At 39.7% G+C, this 19,253-nt stretch overlaps 2 protein-coding genes across 2 annotated transcripts; both read right to left on the reverse strand.

Annotated features, from left to right (window-relative positions):
* Nucleotides 1-338: 338 nt before the first annotated feature.
* On the reverse strand, nt 339-6,798 carry LOC139364595 (homeobox protein Hox-B9a). Its single transcript, XM_071101470.1, has 2 exons — nt 6,149-6,798; nt 339-2,925 (listed from the first exon to the last, which is right to left on the reverse strand). Exons 1-2 carry the CDS (start codon nt 6,660-6,662, stop codon nt 2,690-2,692), a joined length of 750 nt encoding a protein of 249 aa, XP_070957571.1. The 5' UTR covers nt 6,663-6,798; the 3' UTR covers nt 339-2,689.
* Nucleotides 6,799-12,085: 5,287 nt separating this feature from the next.
* Nucleotides 12,086-17,709, reverse strand: LOC139423921 (homeobox protein Hox-B10a-like). The gene is made up of 2 exons (XM_071175568.1): nt 16,889-17,709; nt 12,086-15,409 (listed from the first exon to the last, which is right to left on the reverse strand). Exons 1-2 carry the CDS (start codon nt 17,685-17,687, stop codon nt 15,132-15,134), a joined length of 1,077 nt encoding a protein of 358 aa, XP_071031669.1. The 5' UTR covers nt 17,688-17,709; the 3' UTR covers nt 12,086-15,131.
* Nucleotides 17,710-19,253: the final 1,544 nt, after the last annotated feature.

Below are 19,253 nucleotides of genomic sequence, written 5' to 3' on the forward strand. Positions count from 1 at the left end.
GGGTCTCGGGCTATCTTCTTCAGGGAACCATGCTTGGCCAAATTGACTCCGTTCCTTGAAGTACAATTCAAGACAAATGCTCCTGCGCACGAGACATATTTCGAACACATGCTCCTCCTAAAAGATGAAGTGAAGTTGGAAATATGAAAAGCCTCCAACTTGTTTTGTCGTCACTCACACGCAGAGAAGGCGCATATGCGCCCTATTACGCGCGCTCTTGAGACGTTCCCACTGTCCAAAATGAATTGGCTGTCATAAATACAACTGCTTTATTTTCATTTTAATCTCATATCAATTCCATGAAGTTATCAACAGCAGTAAAAAGTGCAGAGACGTTGTTCTAATGTAAACTATTTTTTTTAATACGAATCCAGCATCAGCAGTGCTATCTCACAGATAAACAACACAGGACTGAATACAATTTACATGAGGGACACAAGAGATTAATGTGATATAACATTTTAAAAAAGACTGAGAGGGGGTTAGTAGTTTCTGGAGTCGGTCCTTACAGCGTTGTTGTTATTAAAAACTAAGAGTTCAACTGAGATGACCTGAAGGCCTCTGCAATGAAAGCTGCCGTGGATATGCGAGGCTCGAGCGCATGGAGACACAATGGGGTCTAATGCTCCTTAATATTCAGAATGAAGGACAGCCATGCTCGTGACTCCAGAAACGCCACCCATTTCATATCTCACTGAAAATGCATCATAAGAGTTTCCCAGGATGTTTGTAAGTACTCCCACAAACAAACAAACAAAAATACATGTACACCAAATAAGTACATCATTCCTTATTGTATTGACAACACGGTTAAATCAGTTAATGCTCAATACATTCTGGACAAGAACATGTAAACAATATCTAAAACTGGAAAAACGACGTCTGCTCATTCAACTCCGATGTCATTTCCCAAAACACCAATTTTGAACATATTCAACTCATTCCAATAAAAACAATCGAGGTTATTCACCTAGGCCTATTTACAATTAATTAGAAATATTATCATCCAAAAACTGCTATAGCATGGCGCATTTTCTTCAGATAGATTTTCATTTCCAAAACACACAAACATAAAGAAATAAATTACATTTCATTATGATATTAGGCATGCGCTAACAATGTAAACATTTTATTCTTAGACAATGTAGGCTTGTTTTTCTTCGACATATGTTATATCCTGTATTTAAGCGCATGGGAGTACATCTTTTTATGGCAAATATCAAAATGAGAGAGAGCGTAAAAGGGCGGGTTATTGTAGGCCCTTTTATTTCCACGTAAATGTTCAAAAGCGTCCAGACTGCACAGTCATTAGATCAAAGCAAGTAGGCTCAAGGCCACTGGATCTATTGACCTTATATTGGCAGACCAAACTATATAAAACTAGGATTAGGAAAAGTAGGATTAATCCCAGTCATCTTGCATGTGATCTAACATTGTTGCATATGATACTTCAATGAAATATACCATGTTGCGCTATCTACCCGAAAACACGTATTCCTGATTAATTTCTACGTCAAGTAGTCTAAAATACTTTTTTTATAGCAATTACACAACGAAATAGTAACATTGGTCTCAAGGAAATGTTAACGGATAAATACCCCGTAGACCAGGGTTCTCCAACCCTGTTCCTGGAAAGCTACTGTCCTGTAGCTTTTCACTCCAACCCTAATCTAGCGTACTTGATTCTAATATATGTCTGGTTGATAAGCTGAATCAGGTTAGAGTGAAAACCTACAGGAGAGAAGCTCTCCAGGAACAGGGTTGGAGAGCCCTGTCATAGACCTTTCCATATGAAACCCTTATTAGGTTATTACGCACTTTTTACGTACAAGGAACTTGAATGTAAAATTATTATGTAGAAAAAAGAGATACATATAAGAGTGTGCATATACCTGTTGAGTTAGTATTTAAAGGGATTACAACAAATACCTGGAACCCTGATATTTTGGTAAATGCGACCCAGTCAAAGAGGCTCTGGGGGATGTGACGCCACACTAGGTTATTCATCGAGTTCAAATATAACATCATTGGGGAACTGAATTGGGGAACTGCTGCTCGGAAAATAAAATAATGTATTTTTCGTGAAAGATCAGCACCATCATTACGTAAGACGCATCTATGGAGTTGAACAGAGGAATGGAGCGAAAAAAAACTAAAATATGAGAATAAATACAGGTTGCACACACCCTTTGACTACAACCGTTTCTCTTATGTATTAATGACCGCATGAAACCGACGTTTCAGCACCTCCATGCCTCTCCTGATGAGCGTTGGTGTCATGCGTAAAGCAATAAATAAGTGATCAAAGTAGTGCTTGAGAAAGAGCCGCGTGAATCCACCCTCCTTTCTACTGTATAGTATAATATATGCCATTTAGCAGACGCTTTTATCCAAAGCGACTTACAGTCATGCGTGCATACATTTTATATACAGGTGATCCCGGGAAACAAACCATCTACCCTGGCGTCACAAGCGCCATGCTGTACCAACTGAGCTACAACGGACCATAAAGGTTTTCTCTATTGGTCTGCGCTTCTATAATGTCAGAGGGTATTTCACATCGATATGGAAAATAATAAAAACAAACTTCCTGCACCCCCACTTTAACCATTACAGTCCATGTATGCCTATTTAAGGGAAAAGTAACGAGAAAGCAGACTCTTTGTGATGGTGGTGTTTTTAATTTTTCTTAATCCTTGGGTTGGTCCTTATTCATTTTCTTCATTTTCATCCGTCGGTTTTGGAACCATATTTTGACTTGTCTCTCGGTCAAGTTCAGGGAGCGCGCTACCTCGTGCCTTCTGTCCCGGGTGAGGTACATGTTGAAGAGGAACTCTTTCTCGAGCTCGAGGGTTTGGTATTTCGTGTAAGGGCACCGCTTCTTCCGGGAAGACCGGGCATGCAACCAGTTGGCAGAGGGGTCATCTACAAGGGAAAGTCAGACAGACACCTTTAGTAAAGGGCAAACAAACACAGACCAGAATAGGCCCGAGACTAGCAAGCCTCATAACATAGCTAAATACAAACATGCGTGCGTAATAACAAGATTTCCATGCCCATGCGTTATATAATTGAGTTTAAAGTGATATCAAAAGCCAAGGCTCATATTGCTCCAAATGGAACCGTGTTCGGTAATGTAATGGAGTAGAGGAGATAGGAAAGTAGTTCCTCACCGCCCCTCTGGCCGAAGGTGACCTTGGTTGGTATTGTAAATGCGTTTAGAGGACAGGCAGTTCTCCTGCACTGTACATGTTTACCATGAAAGTACTTCCTGGACCATAAGGTGTCTTTTCATGTTACCATAACAATGTCATAAATGGGAAACACAAAGGTAATGGAAAAAGTATTCGTGTCCTTCACCCCACTAGACCTTGAAAATCACCCTGTTTGTGAGAAGTACACTCTAAATGGGTGGAACACTTGGATGTGATGTTATCTCGTAAACTACGATTCTCCTTATTTTTTTTGACAGAACCTCCAATCATGGCAATGCACTCCACCCTTCAGCTTGGGTAGCAGGCCTCAGCCGAATGCAATTAGTGAAGAAAGCGCAGCATGGTTATGAGGAGAAGCTATCCTCCCCCAACAGAGCCAAAAGCATTGGAACTATGAGAGACCTATAGTGAGCAACAGAGCCTAACCCAAACAAAAATGCAGTCCCCCTGAAATGCGGTTGCTTTGGAAAGTGGATTATCTCCTTTTTATGGGAAATGTTCCAGGGGAAATAATTATTGCTGTCTCCGTGGAGACGCCTTTCCTCTCTGGTGGCTTTCTCGGGAATGCATGCTATGTATTTTCATGTAGGCCCATCTACATTTCCTCACAGTTGCTTTTGGTATAACATCACTGTGTAGAGCCTGCATGTTGGGCTACCATGGCATTCAAACGGCCTTGAAAAGCTTAAACTGAGAATACCTTGATTACTCAAAAGGCCTTGGGGATATAAATATCCCACGCATGGCATTGGATCGATTGCATCTGCAAGTGGACACAAATGCCTGTTCCGAGGCACTGGAGGTAGAAGTGGGCTTTGTGACACGCAAAGTGGTGCTTCGCATTCTCCAAGTACATAATCACCTAGTGTCATTCATCCCGTGCAAAGTCGGGGCTTTTCCTGTCACTGCATGACAAACCATCCAGTGCTATCCCATAACGCGTACGGCTATGTGAAAGGTCATAGCTTTGGCCAATGGATCCGGGCATTTCTACAGATGAAAAAAATCTGGGCTCATTGAAACTCATGGCCATTTCTCTTAGGCTACATACATGTAACCAACGTAGAGAAATCCAATCGGCCCATGCCCCTAGACACGCACTTTCATACCACATCAACTGTCTCCAATGTCCTAAATCTTAGGACGCAATCCTATTGTTATCATGAAAGGAAATAATCCCTCGGGGATGATTGATAACCCTGTAAAGCTATCCGTTGCCGGCAGACACCTCGGAGATAGAGATGTGCCATCTAAATACTTATGAGCTCCGAGACATGATCTGCAACAATGCACGTTTAAGAGGGCATTGTCGTTGGATGATCATGGTCTGTTTTGTGACGAATGTTGGGATGGAAACACTAATGGCTACAGACCGTTATTATACCATCATGTCTCTTTGCAATTTTGCCTTAATAGTCTGAAAAATTGACCGTTCGTATATGCCTAGAGATATTCGTTATTGCATTTCTCTACATTAAGATTGCATCGTATTTTATATATGTTTTTCCCCAACTGTCCCAGGGAGCCAACATACAATAATTAATAGTGATGTTGGCTGGTCTTATAACTTAATAAACTTCAGTGGAAATCCCTTTTTTCACTCACAAGCCGTTGCTAGCACAAAGAGGGACGTGTAATTCCCAACTTCGTTGCCTTTGCCCGTAGTTTATTCTGGAATGCCGCCCAGGGCAACACAAAGGGGAATTCTGTTGCGCACCATCCATTAGAGAGTTCACGTAGTGCGTGAACCCATTTCGTGGATTAAAATCAACGTTGGTCTCCACCGCCAGTCCATGCTACTTGAAAATGACCATCTGTCAGAACCTTGACCCATCCAATCTAGGTTAGGCATCATATGTATGATATATTTCTCAGTTTCCCGGCGCACCAAAACGTTACCGGGCGAGCACCCACAGCCTATTTCAACAAGACTGTGCTGTGCGGAGCAACACAAATATATAGGTTTCCACTCCGGCTCGGCTTCAGGCCTGATTAATAGCCAGCCTGATCTTATGAGGCCGTGTTGGTAAAAGAGAGAAAATTAATTTTATTCTGTCAAGGCAACCATAGGCATGGTCAACTGAGAGTGCATTGACCAAGATCCTCCACATAATGTCATTTAGCTCAGACAGATGAGTCTGCTTGTAAAAAAAAAAAACTGTGAGTCTCACTTGGAAAATATTTCAGATTTATTTTCTGATGTTAAAAAGAGACTCTTGCCCACTCAACAGCCCTAAAGGCATCAATCAAGCTGTATTTCCAGAAAATGTCGTCAATGCGGTTTCTTTGCCAAAATAATAATTATTGCAGAAATGAACATATAGCCCAATCCCCCACACTCCACCTTCTAAATGACATTACATGTCTATAAATAGACTACTGTCATCAGACGTGAATGAAACAAAGGCTCGTTCTTCCTTAGATGGGATATTTACACTAAAATATTGACAAGAGTTAAGAGGGCCTTGCCCTGGTAAACCCTAATTTTGCACTGGAGAGGCTCTTGGAACATAGTTCCAGGGACGTCTTTCTTGGGGTGCTGTTCAGTTATTACAGGAATTAAACAAGCTGCTGACAATATGAACTGCACTAAAGTGCAACTGAGCGCAGATAACCTGTTCTCAGAGACTGTGTGCCAAAACTTACTGCAGTAAAACTATATTCAATACCAGTTGGTCCCCAAAACTAAGACAGGACAGCGCAGAAAACCGCGCACGTGAAATGTCGGAAGCTCCAAAGCACCATCCATACCTTGACCTAATGTATGTATAAATGTATGATAATAATTCTAACGTAAACATACATAGTACATTACACGCACACTACGGACCAGATTTGGTAGTGAGCCTCTATGGCTCGCTATCTCTTTGTTCCTGTTTTATGACAGCATTAAAAGCTTTACAGACTGTTCACTTCCTCGTTTTATAACTTACTTTGATCTGGCCCGTCTTTGTCTTCGCTACCTTCACAGATATCCTTATTGTCCTCGAATCCGGAGCCCTGGCTGGAATTCATCTCTCTTGCCGAAGAGGATTCCAAAATGTACTCGTGTCCACCGATTTTGGGGGGTTCCCCGAGGTGTCCCAGTAGCGGCTCCATCTTGACCTGCCCCTGCCCGGGGAGGGACTCCGAGCGCGGAGCGCAGTCGAGCCAAGTGCGTATGTATCGGGTGTCCGTGGAAGGCACGGGCTGAGTCGGGATGTATGGATGGTAAACCGCTGGTAAGCCATTGGAGGCATGGGGGCTGAACGGGCTCCAGGACGAGCTAAAAACTGGAGGTTTAGGCTGGAAGCTACAAGAGGGGAATTCGGGATGCTCGCCATGTCCCCCCGGTTGCCTGGAGTTGGAATACTGTACATTGGAAAACCTGACTGAAGTCGGATCTTCGCTCTCGTGACTTATTATAGAGTCCACATAATAGTTGCTCAGCGTTCCAGAAATTGACATTCTCGGACATTATACAATTCACGGTTCATTGAATTGAAAACATGTAGGACAGAAGTCTTTTTTTACTAGCCTTCTACTAGCCTACGAACAAAGTAGAGCTAGGTTGCTGGGGCTGTGCGCTCGGAGCGAAATGATTGGTCAGACTTTTTTCACGAGCCTGATAAAGCGTCAATGGGGCGTAAATCAATCCGCCAAGGGGCTGCACCTCTCCTAGCACTGTACATATTTTCCTCTCTAAATAAATTGTCTTGTTTATACAATATGCAAAATGTGAGTGCATCCATATATATGTGGGTATCTGTAGGCTGTCGTAGAAATATCCAGTTGAATCATGCATTCCAACGACATTATACATGCATATTGGAAACAATGGACGACAAAATAAGCGATCACATTATTTTCTTTATGAACCTGATAAACATGCACGCGTCTCATGGAACAAGGCCATTGAATACAATAAGCCTTATCCAATATATTACGTGTATGAATGTCCAATACATCATCAGAATCAAACTAACATCGGAATACTATTATGGCGCCATTATTTCTCTATCGCGTTCGCCTCTAGATGTCTATCACGGATAACGCTTTATGTTTCAAATCTTCAGGTTTTTAGACCTTTATTGGTTTGTTTTCTTTAAACTTGCGTCTGAGTTTCCTCTGGTGTAGGAAATGTCTATGTTCATGCTTTATTGGAAGATTAAGAGTCATTTTTCTTAACGAGCGCATTAAACACTACTGCGTGCCAATCCCCTGTCTTTATGGAAGGAACTACTTGAACTTTTTTGGTCGTTTAATACTATAATAAAATACTACATCAGGCAGCTTTGATTTTTATAGACTTGATATATCGCCTGTGGCGGGGACCGTAAACGACTCTGCTGTAGCATTCCTGCCACTGACAAAAACGTTCACTTCACACTCAGACACAAAAAGTAAACACCGCAGAAGTGAGACTACACCAGGATATTCTAAAACCCAGAGGATGATAACCATTTTACTGATACAGGGGGAAGTGAAGAAGACTCATAAGTTAACGGTTTGGAGACAGTTCATATTTATTTCTGGCAGCTTTCCAGGTATTGTGCATGACTTGTCACATTCAAGCGGGTCAAAGCTTTGGCCTCGGCCTTCAATGCTCTCTCTGCCTTCCATTGGCTCTCGTGCTAGCAACTAATGCATTTCAGCTTCAGAACAACTCATATCAAGTGCAAAAAGAACAGCAACATAGGATTACCTACGGCGGATAAAACTTTGCGCTGTGTTTGCACTCGAATATATCTGCAGAGTTATTGAGCACTAAATAGCCTAGCAGCTGTTATGTTAAACAAATATATAGGCTAACTCCAAAGCACGATAACATGCGGAAAGGGAATTGGGTAGATGAGATTCATCTGTAAGGTGATTTGAATGTTTTTCACTTTATAACATTGCGTGTAGCCTTCCACTGGCTTGAATGTTGCGTTGATAATTTAATGAACTCCACCCAATACCCGCCGTGCAAAGTGCTAACAACTTAATTAGATACACTGGAGTAGTAAACATTGAAAACATTATCTGCAAACCGCACGAAATGTTTAAAAAAAATGTCAAGAGCAACGTTTAATTACATGTTGTAGACTATTGTATCGTTACTATCGTAACAAAATGTAATCATTGGTAAGGAGATAGGCCTAAAAGTTACAATAATAAGGGTTTGATAACACATCATTGTTAAATCAACTTAAAACAAACCATGAAACAAACACGTGTATCTATACTTGTAATTCATCATCGGATATTTCTTCCCACTACAAAGGCCTCCACTTTTCAATAAGAAACCTAATATTGCCAAGAGTTACAATAACTATCCTATCGCCTCTCCAAAGCTATGGGCAACACTAGTGACGTGCAAAATGAAATATCTTATGATTATGCTCAGGTTCTTTAGAACTGTTTAAAGACAGTCAGAAAGTCTCTTGGGTGGATTTCTGTCCAAGAGAGCTAATACAATAAGTAGCCTACACTCGTAGAAAAAAGGTTCCGGATAGAACCAAAAAGGGTTCTATTGCTTGCTTCATATATGGCACCCCTAAAGATTATATGTAGAACCCCGTAAGGTTCCATATAGAACCGTTGGGTTCCATCCATTAAAAGGGTTCTATATGAAACCAATTTCGGTTCTATATCGAACCTTACGGGGTGCCATATATGAAGCAAGCATATAACCATTTTTGGTTCTATCCAGAAACGTTTTATCCTAAATGTTGTTAATTAACTTTGGCTATATGCCTTTATATGCTATGTAGCTTAATTTGTCCGCAAAAAAGAGGGAATGGATATTGCTGTATAATATGAATTGTATGTTGTTGCTCTCCTGTCTTATGTGAATAATATTAGTTTGTAAATACCACTATATAATGGGCTCAGTCTAATTCCTTAAGTGATTCGGATATTAGGAAACTCATGTCAACTATGATTATGTTACCAACCCCATCTCCAAGTAGGCCTAATTTATTTGTATCGTCCTTTGTTGACAGTAAATGCTTGATTTGAAAGGTGCTGATGCTCTTACAACAGCTAGCCCGCTTGCACTTGGGACTACATAACTATAATAGGCTATTTGCTAAATATAACACAATGCATTTTACATAACAGTGCGTTGTAAGAAAGTAGTAGTAGTAATAGTCGTAGCAGCAGCAGGCCTGTATATGTTAGTAGTAGAAGCTTCAGCATTAGAATAGCATGCAGCTAATATTAGCCTATATGCTAAATAGTATGCAGTCTGCAGTTATTTCGGTGATGGTTGCTGCTAGCCTAAAGCAGTAAACAGTAACCTACACATTTGAGCAATAACTAGTTACAATAAATCAGCCTTACATTTCTGTGGAATGGTGAGTACAAGTGCTTTGCCTTTAAGATATTAATAATCAAGACATGATTGTATGTGGGAAATAGTTAACACATATGCTTGCTCTCTGTATACTATATAACATATGCTATTCGTATGCATTGCATTATCTATCCTGATCAGATAAAATATAATGATAATATATATATATATATATATCTAACACAGTGCCATGAAGTTGTAGCTGAAATACAACTGAATTGACCTTTAGCTTTTTCGGCTAGCGTCTAAATAAGGGTCATGTTTTCGTGAACACTGCTGAAATAATATTACAGACATTGAAGTTTGACATGACTGCTACAAACTTACTATGTCTGTTAATTACCGTTCTGACATGAATATGTGTTACACGCTGTCATCTTTCTGTGAGCCCCCTCTGGATAAGCCTTAAAGGGATACTTCAGGATTTTGGCAATGAAACCCTTTATCTACTTCCCCAGAGTCAGATTAAATCATGGATACCATTTTATGTCTCTGCTTACAGTCTGAAGGAAGTTGCTAAGTAGTGTTAGTGCAATTGCTAACTAGCATTAGCACAATGACTGGAAGTCTATGGTAACGGCTAGCATACTAGCCGAAATAGCGCAATGGCTGGAAGTATGTGGTAACTGCTGGCATGCTACTCGATACCATAGACTTTCAGTCATTGCGCTAACGCTAGTTAGCATTGGCTCGCGAAACTACCTCTAACTTCCTTCATAATGGATGCAGAGAAATAAAAATAGTATCCATGAGTTTATCTAACTCTGGGGAAGTAGATAATAGGCTTCTTTGCCAACTGAAATGCAGAATGCAATGGCAGATCGGGGCGAACCTGTTTTAAATTGATTGCCATTGAACGTGTAAGAATCCACCTTCAGACCAAGTTAATGACGCTGTTAGGTTTCACGATGACAGATCTCTCTCTCAAACACACACACAACACACAACTCACACACACACCTCTAAGGGCCTCGCTCTTCATACCAGTCCAAAAAGTCTGTACTCTTTCACATTAAATCATCAAAACAAACAAGAGAAAGTGTGTCAGCCATTTGTGTGTTACTGTCATTTTCCCAATAGAGACAGCCCTGTGGTAAAATTCATGGTAACCCTGGGGTTATATATGAAGATGTACAGTGCCTTCAGAAAGTATTCACACCCCTTTACTTTTTCCACATTTTGTTGTGTTACAGTCTGAATTTAAAATGGTTACATTGAGATTTTGTGTCACCTGCCTACACACAATAACCTATAATGTCAAAGTGGAATTATGTTTTTAGAAATGTTTACAAGTTGATATCAAATGAAAAGCTGAAATGTCTTGAGTGAATAAGTATTCAACCCCTTTGTTACGACAAGCCTAAATAAGTTCAGGAGTAAACATTTCCTTAACAAGTCACGTAATAAGTTGCATGGACTCACTGTAGGCAATAATAGTGTTTAACATTATTTTTTAATGACTACCTCATCTCTGTACCCCACACATACAATTTCTGTAAGGTCTCTCAGATTCAACCACAAACACCAGGGAGGTTTTCCAATGCCTCGCAAAGAAAGGCACCTTGTTAAAAAAAAGCAAAAAGCAAACATTGAATATTATTAATTACACTTTGGATGGTGTATCAATACACCCAGTCCCTACAAAGATACAGGCGTCGTTCCCAATTCAGTTGCCGGAGAGGAAGGAAACCACTTAAGGATAGGAGAAAACTGAGGATGGATCAACATTGTACTTACTCTACAATAATAACCTACATGTCAGATTCCAAATATTCCAAAACATGCATCCCTTTTGCAATAAAACTGTGAAAAATGTGGCTAAAAATGCACAGTGGTGGCTGCATCATGTTATGGGTATGCTTGTCATCGACAAAGACTAGGGAGTTTTTCAAAATAAAAATAAATGGAATAGAGCTAAGCACATGAAAAATCCTGGAGGATAACCTGGTTCAGTCTGCTTTCCAACAAACACTGGGAGACAAATTCACCTTTCAGCAGGACAATAACCTACAACACAAGGCCAAATATACACTGGAGTTGCTTACCAAGACAACACTGAATGATCCTGACCAACCGTGTTACAGTTTTGACTTAAATTGCCTTGAAAATCTATGGCAAGACTTGAAAATGGCTGTCTAGCAATGATCAACAACCAACTTGATGGAGCTTTAGGAATAAAAAATAATAATAATGTGCAAATATTGTACAATCCAGGTGTGCAAAGCTCTTAGAGACTTACCCAGAAAGACTCACAGCTGTAATCGTCAACATGTATTGACTCAGGGGTGTGAATACTCATGTAAATGAGATATTTCTGTATTTCATTTTCAATAAATTTGCCTTAAATTTTGAACAGCATGATTTTACTTTGTGATTATGGGGCATTGTGTGTAGATGGGTGAGAATAAAAAAAAAATGATCCACTTTGAATTCAACAAAATGTGGTATAAGTGAAGGGTAATGAATACTTTGTGAAGGTTTCAACGGAAATGCTGTAACATTTATCTGTAAGAAATAAACACATTTATCAAAAGCATGTATGGCTTCTGAGTTTGTTTTTGTTCATTGAAGTTTATTGAAAAGTTCGTGATCACAATGCAAAAAATTTGAACAAAAAAATTGTGAATGATTTTTGTCTTGTTTTACAAAGTTGAAACATGATAGAAGTTAGAAAATGTTTTGTAGACGGTAAATGTTAATGTGCTATTAAATTGCCTGCAAAAGTAAAAACAAGCTGATGTGAATATGAGGTAGAGCCGGTGCTGGTGTTTTTAATGTAGATAATTTACGGCGTCTGGGTGTGCTGTACTTCATACAATGTATTTGATATATTAGAAGAAGCGTTCATTACACCCAAGTGTGCACAGGTATTTTGGGGGAGGCTTAAATTAGCCGTTTAACTCTCCACAAGCCCATGTGCAATAAGTTGACTCTCGGGAGTGAAATACATGTCAACAATAACAACTTTTCTAGATAATATTGAAAACATTTTTAGTGTGCATTTACAAAATGGAGGGTAGTGCGCAGACATGTGGAAACGGCTCATTCTCGTTGTTGTTGCATTCGTCCATTACGCACCAGCGTTGATGTGCAGTACTGGAGTAATTCAGGTAGTTTCAGGTTCCTGTGATAAGCGTTCAGCCCAACAACTTGAAACTACCTAAATCACACAACAGCTTTGTCTCATATTCTCTTCAAAGACCTTCAGAGAACCTGATTGAGCCACTGGACAAGTTCCCATACCGTAAAAACGTGGGTGACAATCCACAAACGTTATTCTTGGTTCCGCTATATGAATAGCATTTTTTTTTTAAATGTAGCCTTTATTCCACGTATACTAGCTAAAGTGATCAGCAGTTATAAAACGAGACAAGATACAAACTGCAATACAGCAGGAATGGAGAATATGAGAGGAAGTAGCATGCCCATGCCATTTCAATCATGCACATAAAGGCCTATAACGCACGTTAAGACCTCTTTGTTAGCCACAATAGCAGGCAATACTATTGTAGTGAAAAGTACAGTAGTGTAATCCCTGTGACACATCCGCTACCCTGACTTCCTGAGTCTACAATAAATGCCCTGTCAATTGCCCCTGATAAAAACCTGGATGCCCCAGACAGCGTCAGTAAAAATCGGGCGCTCTTCAATATGGCGATGCTAGCAGGAGACGCTATACAGTTTCCATTTAAGACAAAAGGCCAACAGACAAAAGGCTAATATCCAGTATCCAGTGTGGGGAAGTTGCGGCATGTGTTTTCCATCAAATCTTCATATTCAAACAATATCAGAGAAAGTCCATGCAAAATGAAACGATAGATAACGTCAATAACGTCGAATGAATCCATAAATCTAGATACACATGGAATCAATGGGGACTAAATAACCATATGCACACACTAAATACACGCACGTTATTACTTTTTTTTAACGTGCAGTGGTTATCATGATGATCTGGTAAAAGGCTATAAATGTCACAGACCAGATCATAATTCCAGCTCGACCAATCTCTAACAATCTGGAAGAAAAAAAAATAAGAGGGAATTCTATGTGGAATGCATGTAAGCCTACACTGTTCCCAGAGGACGTTAAAGACTGTCCTGTTTGTTGGCTAACAACCCGCAAATCAGCAGCGGAAACTCTGGCATCTGCAACTTCACTTTTGAAAAAAATAAAAAATAATAATATTTTGAATTCAGAAGGTAGACTACAAAAAAAATGGTGTCCACTGAACGCAGCTAGTGAACAAGGGACATAAAGTTAAAAGGACACGATAGATGTAGGCTAACCTTGACAAAGTATATTGTATACGTTATTCGGTTTTTTTTTTTACAAGGAATCACTCCTAAATCAGATTAAATTGTTTTAAAATAGACCTTGTATAAAACTAATGTATGCATTGGCATTGCTTGTTATGATAAGGAAATTACAACATACAACTATGCTACTGCAAACCACAAATACTAGCCTAATAATCATAGTTACAGCAACTACAATCATCACTACAGGAAGAGTAATCCCATCACTGGAGCTCATATGACCTGGTAGGAGTAGGCTCCTGGGAAGAGGAATGGGCTAAAGGTGGTAATAGGTGTCTAGAACTAGAAGTTGTTGAAATGGGATGTTCCCAAAACAAGCTATTCTGTATGTTTTTCTCCATCTATCTATCCATATCGAAGTTGCAAATAAAGAAATATGGGAACAGGGGAATATTTATTCAAGCAGAAGTGATAGGCGAAACTATATCAAAACAAATATTAGCTTAGAAATTGATAATGCAAGACAAAAATATATATTATATCCCAGGCTTGCCTTTTGGAAGGTCAAGGACTCGTGTGCGTAGTAGGAGCATGTTTCCCTATATCACCGAAAGCGTAACCTTTATTTCAAAAGCTCTCATTTAGGAAACAAATATGTATTTTTTTTATAATCAAATCATTCATTATTGTAATCAACACATCCTTTGTTTCAAGTCAAGCTGAAAAAGGACTCCGTATAGACAATAAATAATGTTTTAAATCCTTCCGATTTTACAAAATTGAAGTTCAAAATATTGTGCTTATTGGTGCACATTTTTCAGCGCATACAAATACAATTGCGTCCGAAAATAAATAAAATAGTGCTCACGTCATAAATAAAGTAATCTTTTTTAAATTGGCTTCCCATAGCCTAGCATGAACTGTAAACAATAGTTTTCGATTCAAGACTTAAGCAACGTTGCAATCATTCTATTGAGCCATCAAGAAACAACGACAAGACAGTTGTTTAAATAATGATCAAATAAAGTGCTTTTATGAAGGGTGTTGCGGGACAAGGGTATGGAGAAAGAAAACGTTTCCCGACATTTCCCATTCATGGAAAAACTCAAGTGTAACCGGTAAGAGCCTCATATCCTCATGCAAAGTGTATAGGACATAGATGGCACTTTCATCCAGCCCATCCTTGCACTTTCATCCAGCCCATCCTTCAGATCAGAACCACTATCTCCACATCCTTCAGTATATGGTCCATCCTATTGTTGACTTCATATCATCCCATGCTCCTGCACTCAGTCATGTCCATGTAGGCCTGTCTCTGCGCACCATGTTTGTGGGGAATCAGATGGGGAAATGTGTGACCGTGTCCCTGGTTCTGTGTTCCCGTGTTATCTTCTTCATCTTCATGCGGCGGTTCTGGAACCAGATTTTGACTTGACGGTCAGTGAGGTTGACACTGCGAGCGATCTCCAGGCGGCGATCGCGAGTCAGATACATGTTGAAGAGGAACTCCTTTTCCAGCTCCAGGGTTTGGTATTTGGTGTAAGGACAGCGCTTCTTCCTCCCCGCCTTCGCCCACAGCCATCCACAGCACGCATCATTTTCGAATGTTGCGTCCTCTGTCAAAACAAGACCAAACATTTATTTAGTGATAGACTGGCAGAGCGCGAATTATTTGTTTTAGGATGTGCACATTTCTAAAATGCTCTCGCGGGCATTACCTGGTTGATATAATTTCAGTTTATGACGGGATATAATGTCACGTGACATGCATCTCTTCCGTGTGTGTGTGTGTGTGTGTGTGTATGTGTGTGTGTGTGATAGTACTATTGTTTTGTGTTCTATTTTCTCCTCTAATTCACTGTTTGCTAGTTCTCTGGTAGTTCTCTGAAATGCAAGGTTTGTTATCATGTAGGCCTTAGCTAAAACGACGTACATTCTACTTGGGCGTGAATAGGTTATTATCAAAAGGACAAAGTGAAATATGTAGGACTACATATGCATAGGAGAGGTATAGGAATAGGTCTCACAATTCTGGTATTGAATTGAACGATTGTCGTGCCTACTGGAGTAAAATCCATTTGTCTAGAAACCCATACGTCAAAACAAAAACAAAAAACGAAGCTTTGTTTGGATCAAATATTTTACGAATCTGAATATTTTCCTATGTTTAAATTGTAAATGGACAAAAAGAAAAGTAGTAGTCTATCTGAATGTAGCAGATGATGTGAATAGTGTGTAGCCTAACATCGAGGCATTGGCTATTGTTAAGCTAAATGATGCTAGCCTACTCAATAAATCATTATTCTGATTAGGCTATAGAAATCAGAAGATTTCACATAAAATAAATGGGTTATTGTTGATCCATTAATCTGTTGTACTAGGCCTATAATGACAGGCCTATAATGACAATTTATTTATAATATGCCAAATGCCGTTGGACAACTTATTTCAATATTTACTAGACGCAAGCATGGTATAGTTGTACATAAAAATATTATTTGGAACAAAATGGCGTAATATTTGAACACTCAATGTCAAATATTGGCACTTTACAACCTGAGTTGAAATATGTCAATATTTGGATCATTGGTTAACGTTGGTGTTATATCATGCCTTTTTTAAATTAAAGATTTTATGGCATCTCTCAGTGCTCATTTTACGAAACTATATTCATGTTAGCTATAGCATCTAGCATGGCAACAGGCAAATAGAAGCTAGCATTAGCTTTAGCCTACATTTTATTGTGAGACTGAGTCAGTCGGTTATAGCCAACTCTCACATAAACCTGGGCCCACAATCAATTGTATGCTACGCCTAGCTAACTGTCCCTAAACACAAAGGAGACTTCCGCTGTTTTGATGTTCAAAAGAGCGCACAGTAAAATTGAGTGCAATTTAGTCTGGCGAGGGTAGTTCCGTGCAATAAATACATTTTGAGGAATGGCTCCCTTTGTCCTCTACTCTCTCTTCCCTTTAACAGCCTTAGTAAAAAAAAATCACCATGTCTCGATTGACCGGATCACGCTTTCCTGTGGCTATTGCCATGGTCGCGTTCTATCTTTCATAGCTTTTTTCCTTTTCATTCCATTTACCCACCTTGCGTCTCCTGTCTGGGACTTTTATCGCCCTCGGGTAAGACTGATGAGTGCTTGTCTCGCCGTAAACCTATGACTAAGTCTTCCGTGTTGGTCTGACTGGCCAGGGTGATGCTGCTGCTATCGCTTCTCTGGGCTTGACACTCACTGCTGCCCAGCGCTAAGTCATCAATAACGCGCTTGAAGTCAGAGTCTGGATATGGCATCACCGGGAAGCTCAAGTTGCACAAATGGCGCGAGTCTGAGTGGGGAGAGCGCGGTGGATTGGTCGTGGGCAAGCTGTGCACGCTGTTGTTGTACTCCTGGACTTTAATCCCCGAGTATGACTGCTCCGGGCGGAAGTAGCCCTGAATTGGACCAGAACCGCCCGTCATGGAGCTCATCTCTGACATTAGTCTGGTGAAGGCAGACACGTCCGGTGAAGGTTTTGAGTGGTTGTCCGGTTCCAGAAGCAAATAGGAGGAGCTGTCTTTTCTGTTTGACGCGCTGTAAGGGCACGCACTGACCTGCGGCACCCGGACCGGGCTCAAATGTGGCACGTCCCAGTTCAGTATTCCCTGGTGGTATTGGTATCGAGGCTGAGCCATTGCTTCTTGCGGCTGCAACTGCTGGTGCTGGTTCATTGTCCCGGGTATGGCCGTGTTTGGCACGGAACCACAGTTATTTTGGACACTGCAGTCCGGGTCAGAGCGGGCGGCGTGCTGGTGAGGGTGGGCAACAGAGGGGGGCTCCTTTGGACGGCAGTCCACGAAAGAGTTAACCAAGGACGCCGTGAAAACGAATCTCTCAGAGCATGACATTGCTAGGACATATTTTGACGAAAAGTCTGGCGAGCAGCTTCCTGCAGGGGACCCAATAGAGTCTGGGGTTCACCGGCAGGCTCCTCCCCTTGCGGCGCTGGTTGATTCAAGTGCCTAAATATCATGTTCCCAGAACTCCCTGTTTAATTGATTTCTTATCCATTTCTTATCTTATCCATCTTTAATTCAATGAAATGCATATCGCCAATGTGTCAATGCAAGTAGCGGAGTTTTTTTTCAAAATGGCTTCAAAATGGCAGAGATTGACATGTTATTCACTGCTAGATGGAACATCTGCATTAAATTATATTTTGGACACAGATGTGTAATTCACTCACTCGGTTTAATAATATATATACACCTGGCTTGACTCTATTCCAAGCTGTATGAGCATTTTCATATTCAACTAATGAGTTTATAGAATTGCAGCTTTCAAACCTGTTGTCAAAATTAAGCAACGTTTCGTTTCGGCTTACAATCCCTTGTTAAAATGGCAAATTTATCAGTCAGATTTATACCTATAAATTCGACGAAATGTGCAGCAATGTCATACACATTACAATAGTTATTAGCTCAAATGCACGCCTATCACTTAGCCTATCACTTACATCATTGCGCATAGATGTGACTACTTTACGCACAAATATTATGACCACATATCTTATTTTAAATTGATGATTACTTCACGCTTTGTACAATCACACACTTATTTGTGTTTTATACAGGTTATATACAGTACCTTAGCCATGGCTCCTTATAACCTAATGAGTCATTGCTGTTGATTATTTATATTCTGTAAACGTTGTTAATTATTTGTAATTATAAACCCCCCAGCTTTAAAGACAATCTTAACTATGGATAAAATATATAAGAACTCTGCATTCATCTTGTAAATATATTTTTAACGCTGTATTGTTTAGTAATAATACAATAATGATAACAATAGTAACAACTAAGGCCTATAGTTACAACATAAATAGTCATAATGTTCTTACCTTCTTAGCAGCACATTGGAAATCTACAATTATTGTCATTTTTTTTAAATAAATGAAGAGTACCCGTCACACACATTCCTAAAAATTGATGACATTGCTTTCTTTATTTATGTAAAGTATTAATTCAGTCACACCTATAAACACTTCAATTTGGAATGAAAACAATAATTTAACGCAGGACTGTCTTTCATATTTAGGTAGAGGATCGGCTGAAGTATAAACTAACTTTATAATTTTCGATATAGGCTATCTAGCATTACATGTTTGAAATGACAAGAAAGTAAATATCATGGCCCATAATCAGGGTTACAATTAAGCCTCAAATTGTAATAATAATAATAATAATAATAATATATATATATATATATATATATATATATACACATATATATATATATATTGAGCTGCAAAATTGTAACGCATTTAGGCAATATGGCCAAAGAAAACAGCTGGCATAGCAGGTATGTTTCATTTCGAAACAAGTGCGTAAATTCTGAATTTAGAAACAAGTGAAAACATCTGTACGTCTCAACGATAGACTTATACCTGCTCTTTGGTGCCCAATATGCGC

This window comes from Oncorhynchus clarkii, chromosome 13 (assembly GCF_045791955.1).
Source record: "Oncorhynchus clarkii lewisi isolate Uvic-CL-2024 chromosome 13, UVic_Ocla_1.0, whole genome shotgun sequence".
Lineage (NCBI taxonomy): Eukaryota > Metazoa > Chordata > Actinopteri > Salmoniformes > Salmonidae > Oncorhynchus > Oncorhynchus clarkii.

Coding starts and splice junctions, on each gene's coding strand:
- LOC139364595 (XM_071101470.1), bottom strand. CDS start 6,662: ATGTCAATTTCTGGAACGCTGAGCAACTATTATGTGGACTCTATAATA. Junction 2,926..6,148: donor CAAAGACGGGCCAGATCAAA/GTAAGTTATAAA, acceptor TTTCCCTTGTAG/ATGACCCCTCTGCCAACTGG.
- LOC139423921 (XM_071175568.1), bottom strand. CDS start 17,687: ATGTCATGCTCTGAGAGATTCGTTTTCACGGCGTCCTTGGTTAACTCT. Junction 15,410..16,888: donor TCCCAGACAGGAGACGCAAG/GTGGGTAAATGG, acceptor TTGTTTTGACAG/AGGACGCAACATTCGAAAAT.